The sequence below is a fragment of the Harpia harpyja genome, chromosome 5, assembly GCF_026419915.1.
Source record: "Harpia harpyja isolate bHarHar1 chromosome 5, bHarHar1 primary haplotype, whole genome shotgun sequence".
NCBI classification, from domain to species: Eukaryota; Metazoa; Chordata; class Aves; order Accipitriformes; family Accipitridae; genus Harpia; species Harpia harpyja.
The window spans coordinates 9941090-9964265 of record NC_068944.1 but is presented as its reverse complement, the minus strand read 5'-3'; the positions used below and the strand labels follow the sequence as shown (position 1 = coordinate 9964265).

The following is a 23176-nucleotide window of genomic DNA, read 5'->3' as shown; positions in this document are numbered from 1 at the left end:
ATACTACCCTATTGGAAGAATTAAATGTCTGTTGTCAAGAGGGAGGCCCTATCTGGACTTGTTTTCTCAATGACATGCAGTCAGACAGTGGCCCCATCATCACCACTGACACTGCTTCTTGTGTAATCTTCATCCATATACTAAGCAGCACCCTGCTAAAATTGTCACTTGGACTTTGTTGACCATCTCACAGTTGCTCCTGCAGTTTCTCTGCTTGTTATGGAAGAATCACGGATGTTCAAATTTCTGCCTTAACCCTTGCTGCTGAAGGAGATGTCTTGATGGGCTTTCTTTCCTTCTTTGTTATGTCTGTTGGTCTTCTATTCCCCTGTTGTAGGCTGCAGCATAGGATTTATGGTATCTCCGTCTCCAGATGTACTGGACATAATTCTTTTGAGGTGTGAAAATAGTGTTTTATATCCAAAATGTCACAAAAATTAAAAAGAAATCTGGGTGATCCAGGCAGCTCCCAAACAGATGTTAATGGAATAAGACTGCCTGGTTCTGTCATGCCCCATCTTGCTGATGAATACTGATAAAGGCCAGACCTGGCCTGTTTTGTCATTTCTGTGCTCACCAGCAGCTCATGCTCTTTCAGGGAAGGTCCATGTTGTTTTCAGGGTGTTCCAAGCCACTCTTTTGTCCAGTTCACAGACAGATTTCCACACAAGTCCTCTACTCTTAAGGTTTCAGGGCACAAGAATCACATTCCTGTGGTTTTGTCTCATGTTTTTCTTTATGGCTGCACCAAAGATGCCAGTCATCATACTACCCTGGTATTTCTTATTCAGTGACACTCTACATTCTGTTTAATATCTTTATCAATGATCTGGATGAGGGGATCGACTGCACCCTCAGTAAGTCTGCAGACAACACCAAGTTGGGCAGGAGTGTTGATCTGCTCGAGGGTAGGAACGCTCTACAGAGGGATCTGGACAGGCTTACCACTTGCCTATTTAAATTTTTAGACAGAGACTGTCAGATGCCTGGCATCTTAAAAAATATCTTAAAATCACAGACATATGATCTTTTATTAAAAAAATAAAAAAGAAATAACTTCTTCGAAATCATGTCTATCTTCAGAAGTAGAGAAAAACAGTGAAAGCTAGTTTTGGGTGGTGCGGCCCTTATAATTCTCCACTGTTAACAACGATCTAAGCTTCATTACATTAACTACCTAATCATCTAAAGTTGGATTTTTCAAACTGAGCTTCCATGTTTTGTAGGCATGCTTTTGCTCTACCACTTAGCAGATGAATTTTGCTGATTTGAGTTGTAAGTAACATGACTAGTGAGGCAATTCAGATATCTAGCTACTGAACCAGCAGCATTAGTGGTAGGAATTGACTGTTGGTGCAAATCGATAGCATAATCAGGTATAGGCACTTTATCACACAGAACAGGCACTTTATCACACAGACAAGTCCTTGATACATTATTTCTTTATTCCATATCACAGGTTTGAGCACTATTGTGAATAGGAAATTTAGGTTCTTGCTTGGTAGTTCCCACTGAAGTCAGTGAGGCTTTTTTTCATTAGCTTTAATACCAAATAGAGCCCAAGTCTTCTTAAAAAAACAATGAAAGTCAGACTTTTTATCTAAGTAAAGGATTCGGGATTTGATACAATGCAAGCTTGAAGCATATTATTTAACATTATGTCATTACCTTAAAAGTGGCTGCAGATAATAAGCTTTCTGGGAGTTACTTTGAATAGAGAGGTGTATGTGCACATTTTGGCACTGAAAGGTATTTCCAGGTGGCCTCTACTAACAGCCTGAACTAGAGTTCAAGTTTCATCCAAGGGAGTTGGAAAATGATACATTAGAAAACATCCTATTGGTGCTGTTCTTCACTCTGCATAAGGAAATAACATAGGAAACCCTTTTCCCACTTGGTTTCCTGTAATTTTTTTAAACTTGTTAGTGTAATTCCACTTCCTCCTTCCAAACTGATTTATGTAATCAGTACTTGATAAAACCGTGCTCTTGAAAAAGGTACTCCAGTTTGAATTTCAGTCTGAGAGCAAGAGATTTTACTCTTCCTGTTATTTTTTAATTTAAACTTGAGAAAGAAAATTGGGAGTCAGACAAAAGTGCATGGTTGTTATACGGGGCTATGACCAAGGCACGGACTTCAGAAATCAAAAACTGGTGGAGAGAGACTTTTTGATTTATTCTGGTCTTGAATTCCTTTTAGGCTTCCAAGAGTGCTGACTCTCCTAGCACAGTCCTTCTAAAGTAAATCCCGTTAGATGATGATACAGTGCTTCACCTTTTAATCTACTGGTTTAAAATGGGGCCGTCAAAATAGGAAGTTCTCATAAAAAGCCCATAGTCTCAGGGCATTTTCTTTTCCAGTTAATACAACTTTTATGTTACCCAAACAACCCTTTTGCTTTCCTTTGTTTTCAAACATGAACCTTCTCCCAGCAATTCAGATGACATGATTTAAGCTGACATTAGTCACTTGGGATGACTTACAGAGAATTTATCCATGGAAATAAAAGCCATAAATGGGGTCAGGAGTAACTTGCCATTTTATCACATGCGTACATTCACTTTCTTCTTGCCAGGCGCAGGCAAAACACAAAGGAACATTTCAGAGGCCCTGGTCCCTTTTTTTTTCTTTGTAAATAGGCATATTTCTAAAATCCAGACTTGAAATTTGGCATGGCCACAACTTTGTGCAAAAAATATCCTTTCTGTTGCCCTTTAAACAAATAACTAATGTTCTCGCTTATTCCTTTCTTCTTTTTTTTTTTCTTCTGAAACAAATCTGGACAGAAAAGCCTGTGACCTCTAAATACCATTTGCTCTCTCCTCCAGTCCTTAGTGCTACTGTTACGACAGTTACGATCATGATGCTGCCACAGCGCTGAGGTTTCTGAAATACAGGCAGTGGCACCCTCCAGCTTGACAGGGGAGCACAGCAAACCAAAAAGATATGATCCCCTCCCTTCAGATTTGCAGCCTAAATACGAGACAAGTGATGAAAGATGCATTTTGATGGGCAACACAGTGCGTGGAAATAATGAACAAAATGGTAACCACAATTACCAGTACTCATAGTGTATGAGCAGCTTGACCTTTGCTGGGAATTTTGCAAGAGTTTTAAGGAGGGATTTGAAGGAGAAAAATCAGGTACCCCTGCAGAGGCTTATGTGGAGCCTTTTAGCAAAATGGGAAACACCACTAAGTGCTGGTTTTCAAATCTTGCATATGGGTAAGGGTAACATGTTGGACTGATGAGACTTAGTACTCAGCTTCTCCGGCATGAAATGACAGATTATAATTGAGGGGGGGAGCAAGCTGTGAGCAGATCAGAAAATCAGGACAAGCAGCTTACGTTTAACATGATAGAGCAGGGGGAGCAGGCAGCCAGCCCAGGTGTGCAGTGAGGAGAGACAGTTAGCACCCTCTCCGGTTTGCACTGGCATCAGAAAAGTTGACTTCCCTTTGTCAGGGCAGAGGCAAACCTGCTGTCATACGAGGAGGCCTAGCTGAGGAATTTTAGGCGTACGGCAGTGTTAAGGTAAAGAATCAATAAGCTTTGGGCACAGACCAGACACGGATCTGAATTTCAGGCTGCTGTTGCTGTCTCCAGACTGTTCATCACAGCCAACTCCACCCGAGCTCACTTTTCACAGCCGCTTCCTCTGTTTCTGCTCAGGCTATTTCGGTGCCTCTGGAGACGGTCCAGCAGCCACGTGACTTCCTCCCCAACAAAACATATTCTCCCGTTTCAGCTCAGATGATAGGTTTTTTTTTTCTCTCACTGACTTCAGAGCTAATCCTTGGCAACCGTTCTTGCCAATCAATAGGTTCAATATCTGTATGTGAGCACTGCATCGTACAGACGCACTGGGATTTAGTCTGCTACTAGAGCTGGACTTTTTGCATTCAAGTAACAAAGGCAATCATAACACACTGTTCCTTCTGTACAAATTTCTGTATGAGCATTTGCTTCTGAGGAAGTGTCCTGTTTTTGAAGATGGCAAAGTCATGTATTGTAAAAAAAACCCCAAAGAAATAGAAATATACTTTAAATAATGCCTATTATCATAGATAATTGCAATCTTACATTGTTTAATTGGTCTTCAACTGGTTGAAGTGAAATTGTAAGTTAGTAGCCTAATCTGTATTTACAGTGACACTTGCTTCCAGTATATTCCCCATTCTCAACTCAGAAAAGCTAATGAGCTGCAACCTTGCTGTCTTGTCAGTAAGGTGAAGTGATAAGCAAGAAAGCAGGCCCAGGCAAGATTGTGTGTTGTCTTAAGAATTTTTGCAAATTTGCAGTGATTTTGTTTTGTGGTTATGAAGGTTTCAAAAGAAAAACTTACATACATTTCAATTTTACTTTTTGCTTACCTCAGTTAATGAAACTTGAATATGCTATTTGACGGGTTTGAACTGAAAAGAAAACTGCTATTAAAAAGCAAGATGCTGACCATTAAATGTACTGTTTCCTCTTAGGAAGGATATAGTATCGATTTGGAGACAGGAGGACAGATAGGCAACCTTCAAACAGTTCTGTTCCTGTTCCAAGAACTTCAAGAGAAATCACCATCATTCTGATTTTAACTGTCCCTGACATTTTATGAGTAGAAAAAAGAAAAATGAGCTAGTTTTTGTATCCCATTGTAATTGCAGTTCTTCCAGGAACTCCTAGCAGCAAAAGCTGATGGTGGTCAACAGCAGGCATTCTCCCCAATGTGTTCCATACCTTCCCCCCTCCTCCCAGTACTGCAATGCTCCCAGAATTCTCCAGTAACTGAGATTGGGCTTTTTTTAGCAATAAGAAAAGAAATGTCTGCTCAAACTAAAGCAGGGGCTTGCAGAAGGGCCTTGAGGTCTATAACTTAGCTTTAGATTTGCAGTCGTTGCTGCTGGTTAGAGGAGTTGTCTCTAACTTACCTCTTTCCACACGATCCACTGTCATCCACTTGATATCTAGATTAGAGAAAGTATTGCTTACCTCTCTGGGTCAGTGTAATACATTAATAGCAGAATTCATACCTGCTGCCAGTGTGGGACGGTGAGTTTTATGCAGGATACTTAAAGGATACAAAACATGCTTAAGATGATAACTAGCTCAGTAAGGCAGTTCCCAGAGTCAGATTCAGGAATGCCACACTCCCTAAAAACTCCACTGACCTGAAATGGTGTTTAAAAAAGCTGATTTAGCATATATTATTGAACAGAATGTGAAATACAGATTGTTTTGCTCTTCTCCCCACCCCCTGAAATAGTTCTGTGTTAGAAAACGTGATATATAGTGCTAAATACACAGAAATATAGTGCTCTGAAATTAGGACATCACATTCTGTTTACAGTATATAGGCTGCAACATTGTCTCTTTTAGGCTTTGATTCCTTACAGAAAGAGATGTCTGCCATTCATGCTCATTAACAGTTTGCAAGTACAAATAAAAGTCAGCTGTGGATGGAATATTATGACGGCTTCTTCTCTTCAGGACTTGATGCACTTACATGTAAATAACACTGAAAAAAAAAAAATTCCAGACATTTGGTACTTACATATGTCTAATTGTCCAACATGTTGGATAAATATTACTTGAGACTCTTTTCAGTAAGTTATTTCTGTGGAAGATAATGGGTAATCTTACTACATTTGTTATTGCAAAGGCTACCTAACTAAATTTGTTATTACAAGTGCAGAGTGGTGAGCAATTAATGCTTCATTTTGAGTCTTCTCAAATGGAATTAATCAGGCTTGCATTTTCTATATTGAAATTGTTGAAGAGAAGACTGAAAAGCTCAGAGCAGCTGCAGAACTCAGAAAGAATGAAGGGCTGAACTTGCACTGAAGATATGGTATTGCCCCAGCTTTGCTTTCATCTGTGAATACAACATCTGCTTTTGAGGAAGTGAAATAAGAAACTGCATAAATCAATATAAAGATTGTTTCTATTTCCAAGTGTAGTCCAGGGCATAGTATTTGTGAAAGAGCATTGACAGTAGGGTTCCATTACTGGTAGAGCACAGTTTTAAATTCAACATCATGATTGATAAGGAGGCTAAAGGAAAACATATAAAAGATTATGTCACATTTTAGTATCATTTCATGATAATTGCTAAGGTAAATGACACATTACTCATCCAAGTTCTCACTAGCATATCCAGTAATCATGACACATGTATCTATTTATTAATAAATAAAATGTGCTTTTTCCTGACAATTTTAGAATTAATGATTTGAATATTATTCTACTTTAAGTTACTATAGTCTCCAGTACTTGTATAATGTCCATTAATCTCAGATAGTATTCATATACTCACTTCCCATATGAAATCCTAATTGGTAATGCAAAGAAAAGAATTGTGATATTTTACAATTAGTCATTAAAAAAATCCACCAAACCTTGCCATCAATAGAAAGCATTGTTGGTGTTAATAATTTATTCTAAACAAACATGACATATAACAAATTTGTACTGAGGTGTGTGGTGTCACCCGTTAATTCACTTTTGCAGCAACAAAACCTTCCCTCACCTGTCTTTAAGCTATTGGTCGTTAGTACTGCTCCGCTCTGGAAGCGCAGTCTGTATTCTCATTTCCAGTGTTTAGTACTTGTGAAAACAATGGGATTCAGTTGGGATGTATCTCCTTCTAGTGTGCACCACATCAACTTCCTGCACATACAAATCCAAACGATGCTTCAGCTCTTGGTTCTCAGTACCATCTTGGACAGAGTGGTTGGTTTTGTGGCACCGGGCTCATTGGAGGCCAGCGGTTTGTGCATATAGTAAAGAAGAGAGGCCCTACCCAAGGATTTGACACAGACTAAGCATGCTTTGTTACAAAAGCTTAGCTTGGAAGGAAAGTGTAAGAGAAGAAAAACTACATTTACAATTTTGCATCATGCAATCAGAACAACTTTAAAGGCAAAGTTGTTCTTGGTTGTGTCCAATGCTTATTACATATCAAGCATATAAAAAACAACATCACCATGGTTTAAAATGCGTTTACATGTGTGCACACATTACAATCTCACCCTCCAGGGAACTACTATGTTTTCTTGAAAGTTTATAGCTTGCAATTACCAGAGCCCAATGACTTACATTTTCCTAACTGATTTCCAGGAGGCCAGTTTTGTCTGCTGCCTCTTGACGAGCCACAATGTTCCAGCTCCCTTGTTAGACTGAAGACACATATATAAACAAGTATCTCCAAAGTTGCCCTATTTCCTCAGGAAGTGATGGGATACTGAAAAATGGAATAACAAGCAATTTCACCAGCTGAATGGTTCACAACCATCAGTGCCTTTCAGATGCCACAGCTGTTTCCTCCGACAGTAAATGGGAGGGCCAGGGCTCAAATTCTCCTGGCAATGTGAGTGATCTTTGAAAATTTTGCCGGGCCCTGCTCTGGGTAGTGCAGCACTAGATGCTGAATTTCCATACTGTCTTTAAGGAGCCTGAAGTGATATCCAGGCTCAAGGACATAGGCAGGAACGTGAACTTTGTTTTATCTGGGAAGACAAGAAGAGTGGAAGGGGCATAATGATCACATGTATGTATTTTTTTGTATTTGAAAAGAAACATTTCTGCTGTCTATGAAAACCAATCAATCAGATTGAGCACTTTCCCTCCAAAAGGCTTCCCATATAAACCCACGGCTGTAGGCTTCAGCCTGTAGGATTTACTTCCTCCCCTGGCTCAAATGATGGAAACTCATCTTCTGTTTTGTTTCTTTTGCCTGAAAACTAAGCAGTACACGCAAGCCTTTGATCAAAACTGAATGCTAAAAACAATTCTGCCACTCCCCCTTTGCACGAAATAGTGCTTACTCACAGAAATATTCCTTTTGAAGTTGCTTTGTAGATACCAGAGAAATACAGAAGAGTCCGGAGGGCTAAGAGATACTGTACTTGTTGAGCAAAGGCCATATTCTGATGTCACCAGATACGGTATTTCTGAATAGTCTTTTATGCGGGGTTTTATTTCAGGGTTCTGTAAGAGTTTCATTTTTTTTTCAGTTTATAAAGAGAACCTCAGGGATTCCAGAGGGATTTTTGAGAAGGGCAATTATGAGTCCTAAAAACACCAGTGGAAAGAAATACTGATTCACTAAACAATACAGTTAAAGACAGAAGACACATTAACTGTCTGCATTTTCCTCCTAATATTCATAAGACAAGAACGAGTATATAATTTCCAGAGTTTTTAAATAGCTACTTATTTAGATCACCAGAAAATGGCCCCATCCCACATAGGATGCAAAAACCCAGCTATCCACTATTAAATGAAGCTGTTCCAGATAAACTGTGAGCCAACTGACCCTGGAAATTTAGTACCCAAGTTGCGTGACTCGAAAATCTGTTCAAAGCAAGGGATGGCTGCAGGCCTTGACTGTTGTACTTTAGTAACCATAGTAACATGGTCTCTGGAGACCTAATGCTAGTGAATTTTCCTTTATTTCAAGGAAGAGTAATAAGAGAAATGTGGATTGGAACTTGTTCTCGCTCTTTTTTTTTTTTCCCCCCCTCCTTATTTTTACTATGCCATGACCTTGACCAAAATATCTTTGAAGTATTTGCTGGCTGATTTTCTGCTATGGGACCAGAAAAAAATATCAGGATATATAAAGGATCTTGCCAAAGGAAGTCCTATCTTCCTCAAAATATTTGCCTTCATTCCCAAAGAGAACCTCTTGACTAATAATGTTTCAAAAACTTCTTAATGGAAGGAACTGATAACTTTCATCTCACAGCTACTGTGGGCACCAGAATAATGTCATACTTTCTTTGAACTGACAGATTAATTGTTTTTTTTGTTTCAGTAGCAGGTGCAGCTTTTCGTGAGTACATAATTGGATGTACATGTTTTTTCAAAAGAACACAGGCCCCTGTCTGGTGCCAAGCTCTCTTTTTTTTTTTCCCATTGGGAGAAAAAACCCCCATGAATTAATTTTTTAAGTACAATGTAGAAAACTCATGTAAGTGTTTTTAAAAAGCCAAATACAAACAAACAAATGTTCACAATACATACTTAAGTCTGTCTCACATGTTTCAGCTATTATCCTAGATTACAAATTCCATCTGTCATTGAATCCATATGGTTTACCAAATGGCAGTTTACAACCATGTATTTTTTGCAGATTTGAAGTTAGTTGGTTTTTGTTGCAAAAGTTTTAATGTCCACGCAAATATCTTTGTGTGTGTGTTTCTATGTGTGGGTGTGTCCCTCTGTGCATGTGTAAGTATATGCAAAATTGCTAAAAATTGTGGTAGGATGCAAGTGGGCTTTATTGATTAAAACACACCAGTTTTACACAACATCGAGATTGAGCTGTGGAGTTTGGTTATTTCCTCCTCTAAATCCAAGAGCCCTATTTTAGGCTTTCCATTATTTCTACTGAAAGGAATAAAGTGAAAAGAGGAGAGCTCACCTTCTCTGTGCTGTCCCCTCTGTGTTTTGGGCAGACGCGTGCTCACATTAGGGAGCGCGAACTACGCAGGTATGAGACTGGTCCGTGTCCTCTTTCCCTTTTCTTCCCCCCAGGTTATCGATTACCCAGGCAGATGGCTGCTGTAATTCTGACACAGCACACCAGTGTGTTCACTGGGAATGAGAGAAAGCTATCATTGAGAATTTTGTTTCAGTAACTGAGAATTTTTAAAATCGTAAGTGGAGCCGTATACTTTGTTGTCCTGTTTAATGTGAGACCCGGTAACTTAGAACAAAAAAGCTGGGAATAGTTTTCATTCGTTCTCAAGGACTGAAGATGTCTCTCTCTTCCACTCAGTCTAACAAATCACTAGGATTCTGGCCAGAATAATGGAAAATCTCTATGCAGTGTTACTGTAAAGGGCTTGAGTATGGAGTTGTATATGATACCCAAGAGATTTATCTCAGAGGTCAGAAAAGGTCTTCTCCTTCTAATTTGTAATCACTATTACCCAATCCTGGGGCATCAGGCTAGGAAACACCCTCCTCCTTCTCCCCAGCTGTGGTAAGTAGGTAAGAAAAGTATAAATGTCAGCCCAACTCTGATTCTATTTGGAGTCCTTTGTATTACAGATGTCAGGTTTCACACTGAACTGCACTTTAGGGTAATAGTGAGAAAACAGAATAATTTGCAGTCATGGGTAAGACTCAGTGGATATGAAGTCTTACTCCATGTCCAGCTCGTCTCTTTTTAGTGTGGCTGAAGCAGCAGGTTTCCCAGCTAAAATGAGGTTTAGACACATGGAATTTGTGTTGATCCTCAATAGCCTCATGTGGCTCCACAAAAGTTGTTGTTGCACCAAAGTGGGTTTTGCTTTTCCTGCCTGCAGGGCAGAGCATCTGATGTCTTCGTTTGGGGTCATGAAAACCAGGCAATGCTTAGTTAAGAGATCTTAACTCAGGAGAGGACATAAGCATTTCGAGAACAAAACAAAAACAAAGCAGGGGAAGTTTGTAATTATCTTCATTTACATACCTCCCTCAAATCCATACTCGTTTCTGGCTTAACCTAAACACCTGGCTCCTTGAACTTTTCCTCCACTTCTTTCCTCTTGCTCCCTCCCACCCTTCCTTAATACATCCTCCAACCTCATAGATGTAGTTGCTAGTCCACTGATCTGAACCCTTAGAAATACACACGGTCCCATTTCCCTTTCCCATTTTTACAAACAGCTGCACCTGGTCCAGCCCAACTCTGGCTCTGTGAAATTAAAACTTGTGTAAAGAAAAAACTGCCCACCTTCCACTGTGGGGGAGCAAGTTTTACATTTTAAAGCTAGAGACTGATCTCTTAGGGCATGTGTCTAGGCCTAAAGAGTATGTACCAATACGTGGGATGAAGAAGATTCATTTTTGAATAGGGGTATTTAGTTCTTGATTCATAAAAGCAATCCTTGGCAAAGGCAGGTGCTCCCTGGCTATTTCCTATTGGGGCTGAAAAACTCCAGCTTGCCTGCAGGACAATGGAAGGCACATTTTAAGGATGTTCAGCACGACACTGTGTGAGATTCTTTGATCATATTCAGATCTTGTGGTCATTTTTTAAGCTTTCCCAGATGGGGCTTGATGCATCAGGCATCAACCAAGGCAAGGTTGGATGGGGCTTTGAGCAACCTGGTCTAGTGGAAGGTGTCCCTGCCCATGGCAGGGGGGTTGGAACTAGATGATCTTTAAGGTCCCTTCCAACCCAAACCATTCTATGATTCTATGATTAATTTGCATAGGTTAAGAACATTTCTTTAATTAAAAACATTAATATTCTTAATTACTACCTGCCCTGGCTGCATGGGCAGGACTGGAGGTCTTTTGGAATGTGCACAGTAACAGCCACAGACATGAAGGACCTCCCTTAAATGTCCTATGGTTATCTTTGTGGAAATTTTTAGTCTGTCCAAATTAAAAGGCCTGCCAGATGTTCAAATTGTAATAAAATTCCTAACATCACATCACTGATGGTTTCATTGCTGTGAAGATGAGTCCAAAGAGACAAGATGCCAAAAATGCTTTCTTGTCTCCACTTGACACTGGAAATGGATATGACAGATACCATCTATGGAGGCTCCTCTCAGCGCAGTGAAAGGCACAGATGTGAAGATGTAGAAATCTTGACACATTGTCTTCTGGTTGGTGAGGTGCTGGGACTAATTTGGGCATTATTTAGAGCAGAAAATAGCACCAGTCCAGCAACTGCTTGTGTTTGATGAGTCAACAGGGATAACTAGTGTTCAACACAAACCCAACTAGGCAGAGGTAACACTTATTCTGGAAAGGATCTGTATCTATGGAGCTGAAAATGGTTTGCCCTTGACTATTCTTAGCAATGACTCATGGTTAGCATTGACTTGATTGAATCAGTTGCCCCTACAGCGTTTTCCAAATGTAGGTGGGCCATCGTAGTCTCTCCACTACATTTCTCCAGTCACTGTTTCAGAGGTTCTTCAAGGCGCAGAGCCCCTGGCCATGTACGGTCCCACTGGGCCATGTTTCCAAAGGTGCTCCACATCTAAGATTGGGCCCAAATCTGAGGAGTCGGCCTGTTGTGCACTGAACTCTTGAAATTCTGCCCACCATTGTCACAGTGGGAACAGGCTTCGAGCAGTCTTGGAAATCTGGTCCTTATTTAGGAACCAAAAAAGAGAACCAAGCTCACAAAAATATGTCAGTGTATCTGGTTACTGAGCAATTGAAAAGCTGCCCTTATTGTGCTTCAGGATTAACTCAGGATTAATAGGCACATTGCTACAACAGTAAATTGAGAGAAAGGTGAAGCAAGGATAATAATAATAATAATAATAATAATAATAATAATAATATAGCAGTATTTCATCAGCAGCTATTTGAACTGTAATCTCAAAAGACCTCAAAACCGTCACATGAAAGGATCATCTAAACTACCTTGGAATGCAAGCCTGCTGGAGTGAAGATATGTTACTGAATCTTTATCAAGGGGAGAGAGGCAAAATTAGTCAGTCTGCATGCAGCGTGATGGATCTTAATGTTTACATCATGTACTTCATTTAATCCTTACTTTTATTTTTGGATTTCTCTGGTTGCTTTCCTTGCATCACTGAGTCTATGAGAACTAATTTAGCTTTTTTCTAGACTAAACATTGGTCTATATCAGTGAAGTATTTATTGCCTACTTTTTATATTCATTGTATTTATGCTATTATGCTATGTATGTATTTTTATAGAAGCTTAAGAAAATAGCCATACTTTAAAATACACGTCCAGTTTTAAAGTCATAGCTACAACAGCACATGTATTTAATTTTCTTGTTGGAGATTACTATATTATCTATATGTATCAATAGATATAAAATCAAAGCAATTATTATGGAATGCACTGTTTTAAATTAAAAGCAAAAAAAAAAGTAGTTGACACTTGCTATTAAACTTTTAATTGTATACATTAATGACAAAATAAAATTTAAAGTAGATAATAAACTAGTAATGCAATATGGTAGTTACACTGTAATTAGCTATCCTAGCTTATTTAAAAAAAAGGAAAAAACCCATGTTCCAGATTGTTATTAATTTTTCATCTGAGGGAAAAAAGGACTTTGTGCAAAAATTTTATATCCAACTTTTTTGCAAAATGATTGTTTCATGTCTAGAATATTCTTAAAATTATTACATTTTATACCCATTTTACTCTTTACTTTCTGATTATCTTTTTAATTATCTTATTTTCCCTTCATTAGTCACTGAATGGTTTTGCATTGGTGGTGAGTGCAGATGGAATGATATTTTATGCGTCGTCGACAATTGTGGACTATCTAGGGTTTCATCAGGTAAATATATTAACAAAAATTTAGAATACTTAGTCACTGTCATTGTAATGACTTTCTTGGAGTTGCTCCTGCTAAATGGCTTTCTAAAATGCAGCACTCTATGTTGTTTCACCTTATCCTTCTACTGCTGATTAGGCATACACTATTTTTTAATTAAAATTACTGAAATTAACTTATTTTACTATGCCATTTCAGACTAATTTTCTTTTCTTTATGTGTGTGATCTGACAGGTGAAGATGAATTCCTTGTAGTTTTGTTCCTTTTGTAAAGCTTTTGTTAACAGAAACATGATCTATTATAAAAATAAGATTTAGCTAAAAGTTTCCTTTCAATTTCAGTATAAGATGCTGCTATTCTTGACTGGTTGCCTGTGTATAATAAATACATTGTAAAGTCACAGAATAACAGAACCATGTAGTTGGAGGTCATCTAGTCCAACCTCCTGCTCAAAGCAGATCCAGGTAGAGCAGGTTGATCTGGGATTCACTCATCTAGTCAAGTTATGAGTTTCTGTGACCCTTCTGGAAGATGTGTTCCAGTGTTTAACCAACCTGACTGTAAATTTTTTTTGGTTATATCAAGTCCCAGTTTCCCATGTTGCAACTTGTGTCTGTTGCTTCTTGTCTTCCCACCTTGTTCTTCTGAGAAGGGTTGGGCTTTGTCTTCTCTACACCCACTCATTCAGTTAATGTAGACAGCAGAAAGTTCTGAAGTTTTCTTAAGGCTGAACAAACCCTGTTCTTCTCTCCTCGCCTGCTATGTCATGTGCTCCAGCCCTCTTAAGTGTCTTGGTAGCACTTTCCTGGTCTCACTTTGGTATGCCAATATCTTTCTTTTCCTGGGGTACCCAAAATTAGAGAGAACTTTGCCTTTGTTGAACTTCCTGAGGTTCCTGTCAGACCATTTTTACAGCCCGTCAAGATCTGAGTAGCCATCCTGCTCTCCCCAGCTGGTACCCTCTGCAAACCTCCTGAGAGTGCACTCTATCCCATCATTCACTAATCAAGAAATTAAACAGGGTTTGTCCCAGCATCAATCCCTGGGGGACGCCACTGGTCACTGGCTGCCAGTCGGGACTTTTTTATGACTCACCTTTGCGTATGCACAAAAGGGTTCAGAATAAAAAGAATCATCTTAGGATGTGAAGTCAAAAAGCAGATGGGAAAAACAGGGGCCTCCGAAATAACTTTCCTCAATCAATCTTTGCTCTGAAGGTATCCTACACCAGTCATTATTTTAAGGAAAGTATCAACCTAAAGATGAGCGTCTGCCTCACTACACTTACAAATTAAATGTTCCTTGCTGTAATTGTTTCAGACTGATGTAATGCACCAAAACATATATGATTACATTCATGTGGATGATCGCCAGGATTTCTGTAGACAACTGCACTGGGCCATGAATCCTCCCCAGATGTCGTCTGGACAGCAGCTACAGACAGAAACAGGTGGGATTGTATATATTGATTGGAAACATAGGCACCACTGTATAGAGGTAGAATTGCATTCCACCTACACCCTTGTCAAGCCAGATTCTTCACCGGTAAGCTGCATAGTGGCCATTTATAATGTTATTGTCCCCTAGGTGATGTTTCTTCCTGATCCTTGATGTTTATAAGCTAGTGTCATTGAAGCTACAAAATTGATGTTTCCTTTCTTCTTCTCTGACTAATGTACCAATGGATATTCTTATACACACAGAATGAACAGCATCAGTGTTCATCTTACCAACCTTTTGTTCACACTGATCAGGACATTAGTATTCCTCTCATTAATGCAAAAAAATCCCATGCAAAAAGTTTCTGTACAGTACCACAGTGGCAACATCACTTTCTGCCACTTGTTTTCCCATGCAAAATTATGTAGACAGGAGTCTTCAGAAGAACAAGTAGGTTTAGCAATGCTTTTTTTCCTCTGAGGCTGTATTTCCCTGGGATGGCAGGTGGATACATGTGCTCAAGGTTTCTCCTACATGAGTTGTTAAGCTGTAATCACGACTACAGAAAATACAATGGGGTTGAAATTGTTAACTTTATAAAGAATTATTGATCCCAGCAAAATGTATGCATTTCACCATAAAGTGAGGAAGTAATTGAGGAAAGAAACTGAGGAAGCACAGCCTCCAGATGGGTGGGGAGAGACTTGCAAGAAATCCGTCAGCAGCTTTTATGAAGTCCTCAGGAACAGAGTCATGAAGCTTTGGTAGAATTTCTTGCAGTTTCTGTGTTTTGCAAGAGTCTTACAGATATCTGAGGAACTTCGCAAGATTTTGTAGGAAGTATGCAGAGAACAAACTAAACAATGTGCATTAATGTTTCAAACTATAAAAAGTTACAAATATTTGCAATTTTTGTCCTAATATATACAGTGGAGAATTTAAGTTCCTGTATTCATACTTCTGTACAAATACCTGTGTCTTTTGGGAAATAAGTATTCCAAAAGCTATGCACTTGTAGTCCAAAACTGGAAAATGCTTCATTAAAAATCAAGGAGGCAACAGCTGAACATTAGCTAATCATCCACTGTTCATTTGTTGTTTTTTTTTTCTTGCATTAGCATTTTCCTTATTTTATTCCTTTTTCTAATGTATTTTCTGTGATCTCTGATCTCAAAACCAGCAACATCTGTTACCCTGCTTTGCATCATTAAAAATCACAAAAACTCAGGAAATAAAAAAGTCAAAGTTTCTGAAGAAACTCACCTGAATCCCATTGTAGAGTTTTTCTTTTTTCTTTTGGTAGAGCATGTGCAGATGTATCTATACATGACACAATTTAATATTTGCCCTTCCATAAAGTAATTTTTAGCAATTTCCATAAGAGCTTCTTCAATTGGCTACAGAACATTTTCATTCTTTCTTAGTGTGATCTGATATATATTACCTCCACTGTTGTTCCTAGGAGAAGAATATATTCTCAGTAAATTGTTTAAAGCGCAAGAGAATGACAGCACTACAACAGATTATTCTTCCTTCTTAACTCGTTGTTTCATCTGTCGAGTTCGCTGCTTGTTGGACAGTACTTCTGGCTTCCTTGTAAGTATAATTTCACTTAGAGAACTGTAGTCATGACATACTAGATTTTAATTACTCCATATGAAAAATATTTCAACATAAATATTGAACATAAATACTATGGAGAGCCATGGGCAGGATACAGTTTTCATTTGCTGTGCACTAACAAGAAACACCTGAAGACATTTATTAATATGTGTAAAGAGTGATGGGAGAAAAGAAGGTTGTAATATTTAAAACAGAAAGAATCTATAAACTTTTAGGTTTTAAGCTCTTTTGGACAATTTGTACTGGGCCTAGCACAAGGGCGGCAAGCCTGAGTTTCAACCATTAACATTTAAGCACAAAGTATTTGCTTTAAGAAATGGGAATAATGATGATCCATTTTCCCCTTTTGTAAAGGGTCCTTTAATAATAAAAACCGGAATTAGAAAGTCTCTCACACGCCCTCAAATATCCTTACTAGGAGTGGGTCATTTCTAGAAATCACTTCCCCATTTGCTTAGTAAAGACCAGTGCCGTTTCTTCTTATGACAAAGTATGGCACGTGCAAAGAAAATGAGAGGGTCAGCATGACACAAGGAAATGCAACTTCTGTCTCAGATGCTCATTTGCTGGAAGACTATGGGTCTGAACAGATGTACCAGTTAGTCATTTCTGCATCCCTGTTTTAATCTTACAGCTCTGGAAAATGCCCAACTCAAATGGACTGATTTTTCTTTGGTCATTTTGTGGTAGGTAATTTTTTCACCAAGAGGCAGCAGCCTGCTATTAACTTGATCTCTGCCTTCTGGTCATATGGAGATTTGAGGCAGGGATAGATGGTTCCTTCCAACCTATGTACTTTGTATCTGGCTATCTTGGGCATATCTTTTCCCCTGGTGTCTGCCTGCACAGCCCTTGGGTTGTGCCAGTCCATATATTTCTGTCATGGTTTAACCCCAGCTGGTGACTAAACACCACGCAGCTGCTTGCTCACTCCCCCCACCCAGTGGGATCGGGGAGAGAACTGAGAAAAAAATAAAACTCGTGGGTTGAGATAAAGATGGTTTAAGAGAACAGAAAAGGAAGAAGAAGAAAAAAACCCCTAAAATTGCAACAATAATAAAAGAATTAGAATATACAAATCAGGTGATGCACAATGCAATTGCTCACCACTCACTGACCGATGCTCAGTTAGTTCCCGAGCAGCATTCTGCCCCTCCCGGCCAAATCCCCCCAGTTTATATACTGGGCATGACGTCACATGGTATGGAATACCCCTTTGGCCAGTTTGGGTCAGGTGTCCTGGCTGTGTCCCCTCCCAACTTCTTGTGCCCCTCCAGCCTTCTTGCTGGCTGGGCATAAGAAGCTGAAAAATCCTTGACTTGGTATAAACACTGCTTAGCAGCACTTGAAAACATCGGTGTGTTATCAACATTACTTTCATACTAAACCCAAAACACAACATTATACCAGCTACTAGGAAGAAAGTTAACTCCATCCCAGCCAAAACCAGGACAACTTCCCAGAGAAAGTGCAGAGCAAGAGGAAAGAAACTCAGGAACCATCTCACTGGAGAGAACAGAGCATGGAAAAATAATAGTTCCAGCTTCAGAGTGAGGCACAGAGGAAATAGCTGTTTGCGCCACCATACACTGCCCGTCTTGGCGAACAGAATATAACATGAAACTTCTACTTTAAGTACACAGGAGAGAAAAAAAACAAAAACCAGCCTCAAATGTCTCATTTTACTGTTGATAGTACTGCTGCTCACCATGCTTCTGAAATGGCATGGTTTAAATTGTATGAAGATAATTAAATTCCTAGGTTTTGTCCCTGTTTCAGAACTGGTTTTGGTGTTAAACAACACGCTTCTAGGTTGTATTCGCATTTTAAATGTTTATACACTAAACGCTTAAGCTAATTCTATTGTTTTTTTGTATAACAGACAATGCAGTTCCAAGGCAAACTAAAGTTTCTTTTTGGACAAAGGAAGAAGTCCTCATCAGGAACAGTATTGCCACCTCAGCTGTCCTTATTCTGCATAGTGGTACCGCTTCTGCTCCCTTCTGTGACAGAAATGAAGATGAAAAGCCTGCTTGTGAAAGCAAAACACAAAGCTGATGATGCAGCAGCAGTGAATACAAAGTATTTTCAAATTAATCTTTTAGCAGTTAGTAAAGTGTACTATGGGCTTTATGTTTATGAAGCATGTAAAAAGCACAAATTAGGCTAAATAATTCTCCATTTTAAAACTCTTCTAGAAAAGTGAATAATTTATCTGGATTTAACTATATAATACATAATAACTGTACTATAATATAGTATACTTTATATATAATACATATTAAGTATTATATTGTTATATATATAGTTTTCTATAAAAACCGCAAAGTTAGGATACCTTCCTATCCTTCAGAAGTTACCAATGCAATAAGTCATTCTACTAGGTGTAAAAGTGGAAAAGAAGAAGTATTTTTACTGAGAGTTCTCAAATTTCAGTATCTTCTGGTAGCACAATTATTTGGACTTGGGCATTTCGATGGCAAACAAAGGAAAAGGAAAACTTTAGAAAGCTGAATATGCGTGTGTGTGGGTGTTCACAGAGAGTCAAATGAGATGTATTTGGTGTATGTATTTATCTTGCAACAGAAGGCTTATGAACACATAAGTCTACAATTGCACTAAATGGCCTGGGGCTGATCACTCGGTAGCAATCACAGAAGATGAGGACAGATTGTGTTCAGACTCATTTCCTTCCTAACACTTATTTTCGTTACTCTTCTATGATTGAATTTTAGTTGATGTTTGGGGCTAGGATTATGTTTTCCCTTATTTGGTTAAATATGACCTTACAGCAATGAGGTCCATTGCTGTGAAGTGAAATGCTCATCAGTGTGACTGACAGCATCATAATTTGGCTTTTAATTAGAATATGCCTGTGTATGTGTGGATTTACTATCCAGACGTGTAATGTTGTTCTAGCACATACATCCTTTTGACAAGAATTAAATTACTGGAAGGCTGATATAATGGACTATGCAGGCTTTTGGAACCAAGTTGGAAAGCCATTTCCACTTGCTAGTTTTTCAGTGGCCCAGGTTAAATTAGTTGATGATCAGAATTCAGCTCCTAGAAGAGAGGTGCTTTACTTAAGTTTTACTAACTGACTGGACAGTGGCCAAGGATTTGACAAGAATGAAATGGGCATTTAACTTCAGTTTCCTTTGGTTCAGGCCTGAAGCATGCTGGTCAGGGATGGTGGGCAAATTTATATAGTCATTTCTTTTCTGATGGTCTTAATAAAGGGAAAAATTTGGAAAGCAATGTTATGGACTTTGCACCCTTTCCAAGCCCTAGTATGCATTTTGAACTAAAGACTGAAGAAATTCATTCAAATCATATGATGATTGTTGCAAATTGAAGTCATGCTAGCTCTTAAAGTGCATTGCTGGTCAGCGTGATGTACATACCTTGAATGTACCTTGCATAGGCAGAGCAGAATATACACAGCATGTGTCTCAATTCAAGCTGAAACTTATTATTCCAGATATAGTAAGTTGTGAGCAGAATATTCCTAAACATGAATATCCCTCTTAATTGAATGCAGAATTCAAGTCATACACTAGTTTGACCAAACGAATGATGCAGAAACCATAAGTCTTTGCTAATGGTCAACAGCTTGAAGATCACATCTTTCAGAGTTTGTGATTTTACTGTGTTGTCATTCACTGACAAGGAATTTTCCACATTTTCTGTCCTCTACAGCTCCAGTTCCAAAGGTAATTCAGGTCTGTGTGAAGCAGCAGAATTATATGGAAGAAACAGTCACCACGAAGGTGCAGCTTTCACTAATGTGTTACAGATTGCTGAAAACCAAATCAAAGGTGTGTCTGCTAAGTACTTCTGGATTATATACAGTTTATGGAGAAAAAATCTTGTCTTTTCTTTTCTCCTGTTAGGTTTTCCAGGTTTTGGTCCCAACGATCTCTTTTTTCTTCTTTCTAAAACCCCTTCTGTAAAAAAATGCAAAAAAAAAAATTGACCGCCTCAAAAGACAGTACTGAATTAGTCTGCTATTTTGGCGTAGGCAGAAATACCATGATACCAAGTTTACAGAGATGTAAACAATCATAGTAAATAAGAATACTCAAAGTATGCTTTCCTAAATATGGCAGCACTGAATTTAACATGATTATGTGAAAGGCTTAATAATAAATGATCACATCTATCCCTCTCTGAGGAAAACTGGATAATAATTAACAAATGCTAGTTTTTCCCAAAGCTCAGAAAATAGAGGAAAACTAGACTCTATTTTCTTTAAAACTCTTGATTTGCTTGCAGCTTTGACTCATGCTTTTCCAGTGTTTGGCTATGGCAATATTATGAGAGTCTATGCTGTATTTCAGATTTTACAATGGCTAAAATTTTGATGGTGAGTCTTCCCCAATGGGCAACTTCTTCTTAGGTAGAGTTGTACTCAGCCTTCTGTCATACCTGCTGGAAACCTTTAACTTCTTTAAAACCATTCCTCTGTCATAACCCCATTTTTCATGAACATTTTCTCATTGGTATAGTACTATTACTGGGAGGGAAAAACAATAATAAACTAATAATACTGAAAAATCTTTGGTTACAATTTAAGTGTTTCTAACTGCCTCATCAGGTTTTTCATGTTTTATTTTTTAATGTAATTTGCCTAGTTCTGTGACAAATTTTAGCTTGTACTTTCCTGTGCTATGATTCCAGGGCAGCAAACAAACCTGTGAACATTCACCCGTAGTTTAGGTAAGAAAAAATATTAAACACCACTTGTATTAAAATAGATTTTCTTTTACATTGTACAGCAAAGAATAATGGAGAAAATGGCATTTCTCTAGTCAAAGTACAAACAAATGAAGATCACTGGGTCTGGGTTCAAGCTAACACTCAACTTCTGTATCGAAGTGGCTGTTCAGAATATGTCCTTGCCCAACAGCAAATGTTGAAGTAAGTATATTTTCCAATACTAAAAAAAAAAATCTGTATTTTAGAAAAATGAATGTATTCTTTATGCATGAGATCTTTAAAAAAGACTGTAATGACCTAAGAGAAGAGCTGTATGAGAAGGGTTTAGTTTACTTACCAAATGGAAATCCATTTTTGTTATGGATCAAATGAAATGGCTGTTTTAACTGTAAACAATATTTATTTCTTTTCTTCAGTGTTTTTTCTTCTGAAGTTGAGAGTACATACATATTAAAACAGAATACTTCAAAAGTAAATGCTTTATTATTGATGTTTTGACTTTCTTGCACAAAAACTTATTTTGGGGTTTTGTTTTACTTTGCAGCTGAAACTCTTAGCTGATTTAGTGTCTTTGGTTTTCTACTTTTTAACATTTGATTATGTTAAGTTTTGGGTTTTTTTCCCCTTTATGGATGACAGTTGAGCTCATGTTTTTAGTTGTGGATGTTCAACATAATCTAAACAGGGATTCTCATATTCATTGCATATTTGTAGATAGATACATTTAGTTGGCTGTAGGCTCAGCCTTGGATTGGAAGCTAATCTCACAGATGTGCATTCAAAGAGGACCTCTCAACTGGATTTTACCCTTTCCTCCCAAATAAGCTTTTCTTCCTTCCCCCATGGGATTGCCTGTTCCAGTTCCTGTGGGCTTTGTTGAGGTATCTCTTCAAGCTGGTCCAAGGGAAGAGATAAGAGGGTGGACTGGATGAGCAGGGGCCAGGAGGTGTACACAGCCACCATCTGGCCCAGTGGAAAAAACGCGGTGGTGGAACTCTTTACCTTTACTAGGACGGCACAAACATCATCTTGCCGTGTAAGGGAATGAACTTCTATTAAGAAGCAGATTAAAAGGGGCTCTCTCTTGTATTCAAGTCGCTACTTTTAAATTGTTTTCTCTCTAATTAAGCATGCTCTTAGATGTTTATTTAGTTACATTTTTACCCTCTGAGTGGCTAAAATCCTTCCTTTGTGTTTGATAGTTCCTACAGACTGAAGTGTTATAAGAGTTGGCCTTGGAGATTATATTCAGTCCTGTCCTCCTGATAGTTTGCAATAGACTTCATCCTTACTACTACTTTTTTTGTTAAAATGTATGCTGTCTTCCTGGAATCATACATGCTTTTGAAGAATTTCCACTAGATACCATTTCACTGTAAAATTCTTCATTTGGGGGGGCCTAAGCTTTTGTGACTATTGCATTTTTTTCAGTCCGTTGCTTCCCAATTATACCATTTCCTGCAAAGCTAGTTCTGCAGCAAACTTGTATCATACCATTTGCATCTTAAGACTAACAATAATAACAATAACGATATTTAGCAGAGGACTGAAAATATTTAACACCTCATGTTAAAAAAGAGAAAATACTCTGCTTTCCTGGTGTACATTTATTACAGTGGGACATTCTCTCTTTGTAACAACATGGACTCCCTCTACTGGAAAATCCTATACTTGCACATTGAGTTCATACCAAAGTAAAAGTTCTTAATAGTGAGCCCAAGAAAAAGCCTTCTAAACGCCTTACTAGCTCTCCAGGTTTTCATGCTCGGTTTCTTACTGAGATGTCCACTTCTTGTTCAGAGAGGGAGGGAGCGGGTTGGTAGCACTCATCCTGCCTGGTTGGGAATCAGCACGTTAGTGAATTCCAGACAAATCCTGAACCTGAAGATTGAACCCCAAGTTCTGAAAACTGCTGCATCGGACATGGAAATGCTCAGGCAACTTTCTCTGCCAGAGCTCTTCACTAATGTTGTGTTCTTCAGCTGGAGGTCATGGAAAATGAATTCACTGACCATCTTGGAAAACAAACAACAACATGAATTAAGTTAGACATGTAAAACAAACCTACGCCCAATATGAACATCTGTGACTATTCTGGACACTTAATTCAGGCATTTCATTACCTC

At 38.5% G+C, this 23176-nt stretch overlaps 1 protein-coding gene across 1 annotated transcript in view; it reads left to right on the top strand.

Moving 5' to 3' along the window:
• Positions 1–23176, top strand: part of AHRR (aryl hydrocarbon receptor repressor) — a 93567-nt gene that overhangs the window by 60808 nt on the left and 9583 nt on the right. Inside the window, exons 5-10 of the mRNA XM_052788266.1 lie at positions 13178–13267; positions 14586–14715; positions 16168–16301; positions 18211–18410; positions 20031–20149; positions 21110–21251. Coding sequence (XP_052644226.1) covers positions 13178–13267; positions 14586–14715; positions 16168–16301; positions 18211–18410; positions 20031–20149; positions 21110–21251 — 815 coding nt within the window. The remainder of the gene's footprint in view (positions 1–13177; positions 13268–14585; positions 14716–16167; positions 16302–18210; positions 18411–20030; positions 20150–21109; positions 21252–23176) is intronic.